Source organism: Corvus brachyrhynchos, unplaced genomic scaffold (genome assembly GCF_000691975.1).
Source record: "Corvus brachyrhynchos isolate BGI_N302 unplaced genomic scaffold, ASM69197v1 scaffold21, whole genome shotgun sequence".
NCBI classification, from domain to species: Eukaryota; Metazoa; Chordata; class Aves; order Passeriformes; family Corvidae; genus Corvus; species Corvus brachyrhynchos.
This window is the reverse complement of record NW_008236924.1, coordinates 2,986,616-2,997,408: the sequence shown is the minus strand read 5'-3', so window position 1 is coordinate 2,997,408 and position 10,793 is coordinate 2,986,616. Positions and strand designations below refer to the sequence as shown.

At 50.9% G+C, this 10,793-nt stretch overlaps 1 protein-coding gene across 3 annotated transcripts in view; it reads right to left on the bottom strand.

The window, feature by feature from the left end:
* The window catches only part of CYFIP2 (cytoplasmic FMR1 interacting protein 2), a 43,420-nt gene extending 32,783 nt beyond the window's left edge, over positions 1-10,637 (bottom strand). For 2 of the 3 annotated variants that reach the window (XM_008628957.2, XM_017728146.1), the window contains exons 1-9: positions 10,497-10,637; positions 8,408-8,497; positions 8,251-8,328; positions 7,024-7,125; positions 6,157-6,338; positions 5,749-5,845; positions 5,010-5,138; positions 3,563-3,667; positions 513-604 (exon numbers count right to left, since the gene is read on the bottom strand). In XM_008628957.2, coding sequence (XP_008627179.1) covers positions 513-604; positions 3,563-3,667; positions 5,010-5,138; positions 5,749-5,845; positions 6,157-6,338; positions 7,024-7,125; positions 8,251-8,328; positions 8,408-8,497; positions 10,497-10,613 — 992 coding nt within the window. In that variant the 5' untranslated portion in view covers positions 10,614-10,637. The remainder of the gene's footprint in view (positions 1-512; positions 605-3,562; positions 3,668-5,009; positions 5,139-5,748; positions 5,846-6,156; positions 6,339-7,023; positions 7,126-8,250; positions 8,329-8,407; positions 8,498-10,496) is intronic. The other variant, XM_008628958.2, reaches the window with a different exon arrangement.
* Positions 10,638-10,793: the final 156 nt, after the last annotated feature.

Here is a 10,793-nt window from a genome sequence, read left to right as displayed (position 1 = left end):
TCTGAGTCTCTTGTTCAATCCTCATCCCTGCTGCCCTTCTTCAGGACCCCTGCCTGAGCTAGAGGAGACACCCTGGCTACTGCAGAGATCCACTGCCGTGTTCATGCTCTGGAGGATTTTGTCCTTGGGGTGCAAACTGTGGATTAAAATCTCCCCAGAGCAGGGACACGCTGCTCACACTCACACAGCTCGCAAGCACTCGGCGCTGCCCCAATCCATGCACCAGCCACCTTTCCTTCCTCCCACCTCGCTGCCAGCCCCCTCCCAGCCCTGCCTGCTCCCAGGGGATGGTTACACGGAGCTTGGGAGCTGGCTGCACCCCCAGGGCCGGGGAGGACATCTTCCCATGCAGGGACAGGGAGGTACACACGGGCACACAGAGCTGGCACGCCGGACTCACGCCTCACGGGGACACACACACGTGCACAGGCCTCGCACACGCCACGGGGCTGCAGCTCCCACGGCCCTCAGGACACACACAGAAGCCAAGAGACATTATGGCAGGCACTCACTTGGATTTGTTCTCCTCATAGTGAGCACTGGTCTTAATGTATCTGGCCAGTTCTATCTGCATATCGCCGAATAAAGGAACCACCTGCAGCTGCTGGAAAAGAAAACAAAAGATGGTTGAAACATGGCAGAGAGAGAGAGAGCAACAGAGAGCGAGAGCGAGAGCGAGAGAGAGAGAGAGAGAGTGCCTGGCCCCAGCAGAGAGAGAGAGAGAGAGAGAGAGAGAGAGAGTGCCTGGCCCCAGAGCAACACAAGGGACTGCAAAAAGGCATCCTGCACCTCTGAAGCTTTGGGAAGTGTCAGACTGTTTGAAACAAAGTGCAAACCTGGACCCAGGGTCATTTCACACCTAGGAAGTGACAGAAAGTGATCACAAGGCTTTCTGCAGGAGGAAATCACCCCCTGTGAGTGCTCTGGAGCCCTGGGCTCGCTGATACCAGGCTGGTTATGGCCAGAATGGTTCAGTGCTGTAACCAGCCAGAGGAAAGGCTCTTTTTACAACAAAAAGAGAGAAGTGTATTCCTGAGCAGGCCTTACTGTCTCCCAGCCTAATCCTCCAAGAGAACAGACGGATGAAAAGCCAGCATGTTGATATTCTGGACACCCAGGAAGGTGTCAGCTTTCCCCAGGGATTCAGCACCATGGTTGTTTGTGATGTGTCTTAGAACTTCTCCATAAAGAGGAAGACACAGGCAATGTAACAGGGCTCTGCTTGCCCTTTACATCTCTGGAGGTTTTGGATGGGAAATAAATTCCAAGTGCTCTGAAGATACCTCAAGCTCAGACAGGTCCCTCCTTCACTAAACTTCCACCTGCAAACAACACCCAACCAAGGGCTACTGACAGCTCATCAGTAAAATATGAAGCTTCAACTTCACCCAGCTACAAAAGCCTTGCCCCAAAATTCAGGGAAGATGATGGCAAATTCCCTGTCCTATTATCACACACTTCTCAAGCTGAGTTGTGCACAGGATGTGTAATGCTGTCATTAGGGATTCCCACTGGCACTTCCATAAAAGGTTTAAATGAAGGGGTAGTTCATTTTCACTACTCAAATTCCTGGGCAATCCACTAGAAATTTAATCAGAAGGCAATAAGCAGATGTAGTAAAGGAGTAGTTGGTCTTTCCTTATTGAGATCTGATAGTTTGGAGTGGTACTTAACTGATTAAGTGAGACCATGGCAGATGCTGGAGAAGTGCAAATGGAAATAAAGCTGGAAAGGAGAAAGTTATTCCATGCAATGGAAGGTATTTTACCTCATTCTCTGATGGCCCACAGCACTTGGAAATGAACAGCAAATCTGTCTGAATGCACCAAGATGACCAAACTCTACAGATTATACTGAAGGCCTGATTTAGAGATTTAGTTGAATTAGCAAAGCTGAATCATGGGAAACCCAGAAGACTCTGAAGAACGACAAGATAAATCACCTTTGCAGAGCAGTCTCCCCAGTGATGGGAGGGTTTTTAAACACCTCATCATCGGCCTATCCATAAGATTATGGTGTCTGTGGCCCCCTGCTCTCAGGGCTGTCTCCAGGAAATGGTGCAAATTTGGGTAAATAAGTCCCCACCGCTCAGCAGAGGATGCAGCAGCTGGCACACCCACCTTCCATGAAACCTGGGCTCACCTATTCCCTCCCCTGCACAAACCCAGCACATCACCCATAAACCAAACCTCGTGGCAATAAGCAGGGAGACACCCTCTACCCAACACCAAAACCAACCTCTGCTTCCAGGCTCCTCACCCCACCTCTGTGTGAAGCATCAGGGAGAATCCACTGTGCTGCAAGAGTGATGGGGAAGGAGCCCTGTGTGCCCTCCCAAATCATCACCTTCTCATTTTCCCTGATGTGGAGCAAATGCTGGTAACAGAAACCAATCTTTTCATCTCTGGAGAAAGATTAATAAAGGACTCAGGAAGGACTGCTCAAGCTCAGTAGGTCTCAAAGAAAACTAATTGCTCCATCTGGAAAATTCTTCTGCTGTCCTCTTGCTATGCTATTATTCTTTGCTGCCAACACATTTGTCTTCTGCCAGATCCCACCATGCCTCCTACAGCTGACCTGCTCCAAACCCAAAATGCCTCCTTGACCCAGTCTGTGCCCAGAAGCAGTGGAAAGGAGGCACTGCCTTCCCTGAGGTGCTGTGTGGGCTCTCAGCCCTCCTCTCCACCAACAGGGTTATCCCAAACCTTTCTTGTGCTGAGTGGTCCCAGGGCAATGCAGCCTGGCCTCCAGCTGTGGATCAGACCCTGGCCAGATGTGCTTCAGCAGAGGGAGGTTGTGCAGCTGCTTCCCACCCTGCCACTGGGAGCATCCAGGTTTCATAGGCCTTTCCCCAAAATCCACATCTCAGACAAGACAAAAACGGTTCATCAAACCACAGAGTGACCCTTTGAAGATCTCCCTGAGCACCTCCAAGTCCCAGCTGACACAAACTCTCCCACAGCTTGTTCTGTGCTACAGGGAGCACAGTTTATACACAAAATAAAACTGCCAGATCACACACTGGCTCGCCAGCTGCGTCCTCTGTCCCTCAGCTCAGCAGCTTGCAGAGGGCAAAAGAAGCAGAACCATCACCTACACAGACCTCAGCAAACCAGCCAGGTTTGCTGGTGGTCTGAAACCACAGAGACTGCAAACCTGCCTCCGGAATGTGTAAAAGAGAGAGAAGCAGTCAGTCTGGCACAACCTTCCCTCATCCATGAAACAGCCTCCCCATCCTCTGCCCCTTGGCAGGAAGCAGCCAGAGCTGCAGCTCCCACTGGCTGCCCAGCTCCAGTGCCGTGGGAGCAGAGCCAGTCCCAGCACTGCTCCCCATCCACAGCCCTGCTGGCACTGAGGGCTGGCATCATTCACCTCACCCGTGCTGCAGCTCTGTGCCAGTGCCTGGTCACAGCAATTCCATTCCTCAGTCTTTGGCCCAGGGTTTTTTGGATCTGGAAATGATTCCTGTGGTTTGTTTGTTGCTAGCAGCATGTGCAATGGTACAGGTCACTAATCCACTGGTCTGCAATAAACACCAGCCTCACCCAGACAGGTCACTGACCTTGAAGAATTTGTCTATTTTGCTAAGGTTGATTCTCTTCTTGGCATCCAACTTGTAAATATTGCTGACATTCCCATCCATGAGATACAGGCCAAACCCCATCACCTGGAGAAGATGGAAAGGGAAGGTTTCATTAGCATGAAGTCAGCAGCACGAGTCAAAGACAGTTCTCCATCACTCAGCATGAGGAAAGACCATTTCAGGTTCCTGTTGCCACCTGACACCCATGAGGAAATGTTAAAAATGTGCCTGTGTCTGCCAGGATGCACATGCTAGGCAGAGGACACACGATGGACTGCGTCCATTGTCTGTGCAAAAACCCAGGATGCTTCCTTTGCTTATTTGTTCCTCCTCTCTCCACATAACAATAACCCAAAAGCCTTCTCCACCCGAAGGCAAAAGTTTACTCCTGGAGAAGAATTTGAAATATTCTCCTGGATTGATTTCCCCACCCCCTGAATTCAGTACAAATCATTAGAGAGAGACAACCTACCCACATTACCCTTCAAAGAACCTGAGCTGACTCACACCACTGTAATGAAGTTTTTATGGTAATAGTGACTGCAATCATTGCCAATAACTGACTGACAGCAAGGACAAATACACCAAACAAACAGATATTTTAGCATGTTCATCTCGAGGACTCTTTCCAGTCAGAAAAACAAACCTGGGAGCATCTGCCTTCTGCAGGGAATTATTGCTAGGAATGGGCATCAAGAAGAAAATTCTGGGTTACAAAGTTGGTGGTGATTTTACAATGTCCTCTGCAGTTACACAAGTCAAGCCCATGATCCTGAACTTCCATGCACAACAGAAAAACCCGTTTGAGCCTTGGAGGATGTAGGGCACCCACAAGTGATCTCATCCACCACGGGCTTAGTCCCAGGCAGGCAGAGCTGCTGGCAGCACTGGGAAAGATTGTGGGGAAACAGAGAGATGGAGATGAGGAAGAGGAAAGGGAGAGAGGAAAGAAGATTTTTATATGGGAATAAGGGAGAAGGCCAGAAAGGACAGCAGAGAAATGGTGAGAGAAGGTCCAAGTTAGGGCAGGCACAGAGGCAGCTCATGGCACTGCCTGGCAAAGCTGCCCTGTCAGAGCACTGGGATGGAACATCCCCGACTCAGGGCCATGTCCAGCCTGTTCAGCTACAGAAAGAGGTCAGTGGGAGGACTGAGGTACCACAGCAGAGGACACAAAGCACCAGGGATCAGAAAGGGAACAGGAAAAGGAGGAAGCAAAGCAGCTTTGCTGCTGCCTGCAGAGCACTCACAGCAACTCGTGTGAGCAGAGGACACTGGCTCTGCAGAGAAAGGATGCATGTAAACCCAAAGGAGTAAAAAAGAAGGAACTTGAAGAGAAATGTTGTCCTAGGAGTGAATTTCATTTTACTAAAGCGACAGTGAAACCATGCAAGCACCCAGCCCCACAAGCATGGCCCAACCTCACCTTTAAGAGCATGTGCTTCTCACTGGGAGTGAGATACATCTTGTTTTCATAGTAATCCACACAGATGTTGACAATATCAGCCAGCAACTCCTCATACCCAGGGATAACCTCTAGTTGTTGGTGCAGACACTGAAACACAACAGAAGCCACATTATCCATATGGGCAGAGGAACAGCAGAAAACAGGGAGGAAACATTTGAAGGAGTAAGAGAAGAACAGTAAGAGGTTCCTTCAAACCTCATTTGTGTGCTTTTTTTTAGTTTACCAGCAGAAGACTCAGCTCATGGCACCACCTGGAAGAAACGACCTTCGTCTGCAGGACAACTCCCTTTCAGGTTGATCACAACACCCAAATATCAGACAAAGAGATGTCTTGGTGCAGTATTTTAACTAGGTAGCAGAAGCTATGGAGCCTGTGGAGTGTGGAAGGCCACAGGGACTAAGCTGCAGCCCCATGCAGCTTCAGGGGATGGAGTTCTGGCAGAACCTCCCCCTCCCAGAGCTCTTCTTACATCTTTTGGACTTTCATCTTTGTCTTGACATAGAGACCTTCAAAGCCACCCAGGATGACACGAGACATTGCTAGAATTACACAGCCTGACCAAAAGACCACCAGAGTCAGTGGCAAAGACCCAACAGCTGCTGCCACAGCCTGGTCTGAAGTGCTGTCAGCCTCAGCAAGGTCACTGCTTCTCTCTGCTGATGGAAAGGTCCAGTGGCTCAGAGAAAAGGGACCTGCCTGAGTGATGCGGTTGTGGTTTGCCAGGAACATGGAGAGGTTCTGGGACTCCTGGATGGACTGGGGGTCTGCCATCTTCCGCAGGAACTGGGCAGCTCTGGAAGGGACAAATCCAACATCACCAAGGGTCACTCAGCCAGTGTGAGACTGTCACCACCCACCTTCCCTGTCTGACCTGCAGCTGCAATGCCCCAGACTCAGACCCTTCTATGTAACAACTCTATTTCCAATAGGGAACTGCAACACAACACAGCTCAGAGATTTGCCTGAACTCGCAAAGAGAGCCTGGGACAGCACGGAAACCCCATCTCCAGCCTCCTGATGTCCACCTGCCCTACTGCTGGGCAGACCAGGAGCTCCCTTGCAGACCAGTCCTGTCCCCATTCCCGCCTCTTCATCCCCTCTCACCTTTTGTAAGCAGAATGATCATTTTTGACGCTGCACTTCATGTTCTTCAGCTCATCCAGGACAGCAAACATGTTGATGAACTTGCCCAGAGTGAGGAGATAGGCCTCAGACACAAAGTCCTTCCTCCTCTCAGCGTGGCACAGGCGCTTCACCTCGCTGCAGAACCGCTCGATGGCCTTGCGCTGCAGGGCAGGGGCACAGGGTCATGCACCCCCATGGGAACCCCCTCCACCCACCACCTTTAGAAAATGTGGGTTTTGGCTGGGAATGAAGGATCCAAGGTCCCTCTTGGCTGTCACATGAAACAGAAGTTATAAATCACTGCTGACAAACACCCTCAGTGCCTGAGGGGAGAAGGGCGCTTGAACACTCCCCAACTGCACCTGCCCCGACCGTGGGGTGTTCTGCCACATCAGGCTGCATCTTTTAGGTGGGACTTAAAGACCTCACAGGATATAAAACCTAAAAATGTTTGTGAAACTCAGATGCAGCTGGTTATAACGCAGGCGGTGATGGGGGGCCCACAGCAGCTCTGTGGTTGCCACATGGCAATGGATAATCAGCTCTTCACATCAGCCAACATCCCCGAAAAACAGGAGCCTCTGACACCCTTAGCTCCAAAGAGTGGTGGCTCTGGGTCTCCATGAACTTGAAGGGCTGAGGTGTGCTCTTTCCCAACTTGTATAGAAGATTTTGGGGCCGAGCAAGGGACACCCAGATTTTCCTTCACATGGGTCTCAGGTTTCTGCTCAGGTGGCTACAAGGCTACTGGGGGCTGTCCTGGCAGGCAAGGATAGCACAGTCCTGCTTAGGATGTTAACACCAAAGTAAGTAAGATTATTTTTGCCTCTCTCCTTGACCACTTACCTGAAAATACATGAACTTCATAAGCTTGGTGACTTCTGGCTCCAGGACTTCCACTGTTTTCTCATAAATCTCCACTCGGTTTGGCTGTTCGTTACATTTCACCTGCATTGCGAAGAAAATCATCCGTGTCAGCATCAGCTTCTAACCCAGCTGTGGGTCACTGTGGCACCATCTTCTTGTTTCAAAGGAGTCCTGTCCCCACCCAAGGACAACAGAGGGACCTGAGGAGGAGCTGGTTCTCAAACCAATAGGTGAAAGCAAAAGGGGCTATTTCAGATCTGAAATTGTCTCCATGCATTCTGAAAAGGCACAGTCCTAACTCTGAGGGACAGAAGTCTCCTAATGCGTTTGTCTGGCACAGAACCCAAGCAATATGGAGTCTGGACTTGCTGCACGATGTGGGAATGTTGTAGCATGAAATTATCTGAGACTTTGTGTTGCAAGACACACAAGGCACCAGGTTCCAGCTCTGCTGCAGCCTCGCTGGGATTATTTTGGTTCTGTTGAGGATCCATTAAAAATCACTGGGCTTGTCTGTGGCTGACAGCAATGAACTGAGTCACTGTCGCTGGAATCCTGGGAAGCTAAATTTAAGGACTTAACTCAGTTGTCATCCATCTCACTTCCAGAACAGTTACTCGGAGTCATTATCAAACTTACAGGGAAAACACCAGCTGCCCAGGGCATCCTGGTGTCCTCCTCTGGTTTTGTCTGCAGCTGTTGCTCCCACAAAGCTGTGATGGGGCTGACAGCTCTGGTGCACGTTCAGTAACCCAGCAGCTGATTCTCAGGGCACAGAGGGACATGTCAGCCAGCCTGACATGGGGGATGATGCCAAAGTAGCCTTGCCCTCTCTGCAGTGGGCAATCTAATGTCCCTGCCCTGGTGATCCACACTGCAGTCAGACAGTACCACAGAATCACAGAATATTCTGAGCTGGAAGGGACCCACACAGATCATCAAACTCCTGGCCCTGCCCAGGACAGCCCCGAGAATCCCACCAGGCATCGACGGCCATGAGGATGCAGTCGGGGCAGGGAGGAGTGGTGCACATTCAGGTGTAGGCTCTGGTCTTCACCTGTGAAGCCACAGTCTCTGATGTAGCAGGGAGCTGCACCTGACCAAGCAGGGAGATTGGGGGTCCTGTGCTCGGCCCCATCCACGTGGACCATGGCAAAGCACAGGGGTCACTGCAAGAGCAGCCCTGCCTGGGAAGGGCTTGAGTACCTGAGGGATGGCTCGTGAGCAGCTCCTCCACGTGTAGAGCATCACAGCGTACTCATGGCCTTCCTCCAGCATCTCATTCTGAAAGACAGAGGGGTGTTGCTGGCACAGGGCAGGCACTGGAGGCTCAGCACCCTGGGGACAGCGCCAGGGGACTCACCATGCTGGAGTGCACCGTGGCCTGCTCGATGTACCTGGCAATGCCCGTCACAAAGGCGTTCCTGTCTTCAAAGTTTGTGTCAAAATTAGCCTGTGGGCAAAACGGAGAGATGGGGATTAAAACACAGCTGGTTGTTTGCTCACCTGGTACAGCCTAACATGGGATGTGTTGGCAAAAAGCAGAATTAGTAGGGCTTCTGGAGCATGGGAGGAACTTGTGAACTATTTGAGGTGCTGCACCTCTAGGTCTGAAGTAGTTTCACACATACACACCCTGGAATCACACATGTTCATCCTGCAGGGAATACGTGTGGAAATATGGCAGTCAACACTGACAAATCCTTGTAAAATGAAGCCAAACTTTGCTGCAGCCACACCAGAGAGAAAAGCTACAGCAATTATTCTAAGGATTTTAGCTTGGTTACTCAAAGACAGATGCAGCCCTATGAATTTCTGTTTGAGCCCTGGCTGCTGGGGGAAGACCACATCCTGTCAGCAGGACGTTTAGGATAAACACAGAGAAAGGGCAGGGAATGAGTTGTCTGGAAAACATAAATATGAAAGTCAGCCCTCATCCAGGTGCTATTATCAGTGCTACTGCTGCTCTTGCAAGCACAAACAGTTGTTGGGACAAACATTTGTCCTGGAAGCTGTGATACAGCTTTGGGCTGGGACAGGGGAGCAAGAAACTGCAGAGGCAAGTGGGGGATGGAAAAGCAGCTCCCCTGGCTCTCTGGAGTGCCCTTCACATGCTCTGCACTCAGTAATTTCCTCTGCCAAGGCTGGCTGGTGGTATCTGCTGCAGGGCAGGGCAGACAGAGGTCCCAAGCACCCAGGGCTGCTCCTTGTGATGACAGCAGCACTGCAGCGACCACACTCACCTCAATACCTCATTTCCTGAGTAGGAAAGCTGGGAGCACAGACCTGTGGCCACAGGGCTACTCTTCTCAGTGCCTCCAGGACATCACATGTGACCAGTGTGACAACACAAGCTGAGATTGAAAGTGTATTTCTCGATAGCAGGGGAGAGGGCTACACACAAACTGAATGTGATGAGGAAACAAGCTGGGCCAACACCTCCAGATCCAGCTTAGAGGAGGTTTTTAGGCCCAGCTGTGTGCACACACTCATGGCCCTGAAAGGAGGCTGTGCCATAAGGCTGGACCCTGAGACCCTCATGAGACACAAGCCAGCAAAGGCTCAAACTTTATTGAAAGAAGAGATAAGCAAATAATTACATGAAGATTTTTCAGGGAGAGCTGAAATTTGAACAGCCCAGAATGACCTTTGGGTCTGATAACCCGTAGAGATACCAAGGCTCTGGAATGAGCCCGGGGTCTGACCTGCTGAAAGAGATACTGTAATTCCAGAGCCCTGCATACAAGGCACAACAATCACGGTGCTGGTGTATTTATACACTGCCACGGGTGAGCCAGGAACTCAGGAGCGGCAGGATGGAGAAAGGAACCCCCTGTTATATTTAACCCTGGGTGTGTGCTATAGGGCAGGGTGTGGTGGCCAAGCAGCCGAGGCATCCCACTGTGGAACCAAAAGCAGGAGCCAAGCCGTGCCCTGGGCCCCTGCCAAGCTTTGCTTGGTCCGTGCAGCTGCAGCTAAATCTGAGTTGTTCAGGGCAGAGAAGTGGTTCTAGCAGCTGCCCTCCCTCGCATGCCAGCAGTTCCAGCTGTGCTAGAGGCACAGGCCAGCCAAAGTCAGGCAGGACTTTGAGCCTGCCCTGCTCAGTTCGATGCACGCACGATCACGAAAAGGAAGCACAGAAATATGTGCACAAATAAACATCACTGAGAACTTTCTGCTGCTATCACAAATCTTATCTCCTGCTTCCTACCCATTCATGCACTCTGGTCTTAATTTTTGCTCGGCCTTAAAAGTCTCTTTCACCAGTATCTGGTGCCTTCCCTTTAAAGTCCTTGGGAAGAGATTTGTGGCTAGATCTGTTCTGAGCACTTCCTTCAATACACTGAACCCCGGATGTTTTTGGCTGGTTCTCACAGCACCGTGTGGCTCTGTGCTTTGCATGAGCCACTGGAACAACCCTCCCTACCCTCTGCCTCGGGGAGCTGAAGTACCTGGTACATGATGGAGGAGGGAGGAGGTTCGATGCATGGCTGCTGGTCCGGCAGGGGCAGCTCCTCCAGCAGGTCCACGTTGGACAAGGCATCCTCAAGCGTGACGTGAGTTGTCATGGCTGCAGATGTTCAGTTCCCGTGCTAAACCCAAAGCAAAAGAGAGGGTGATAGACAGACAAGACAACCAGCCAGCAGGCAGGAGACTGAGTGGGAAAAGACAAAACCAGAGCCATGACTGGCTGGCATTGCAGGGGACAAAAACCCAGTTTATCTATTTTCCTTTTCTTGTGCATTAAA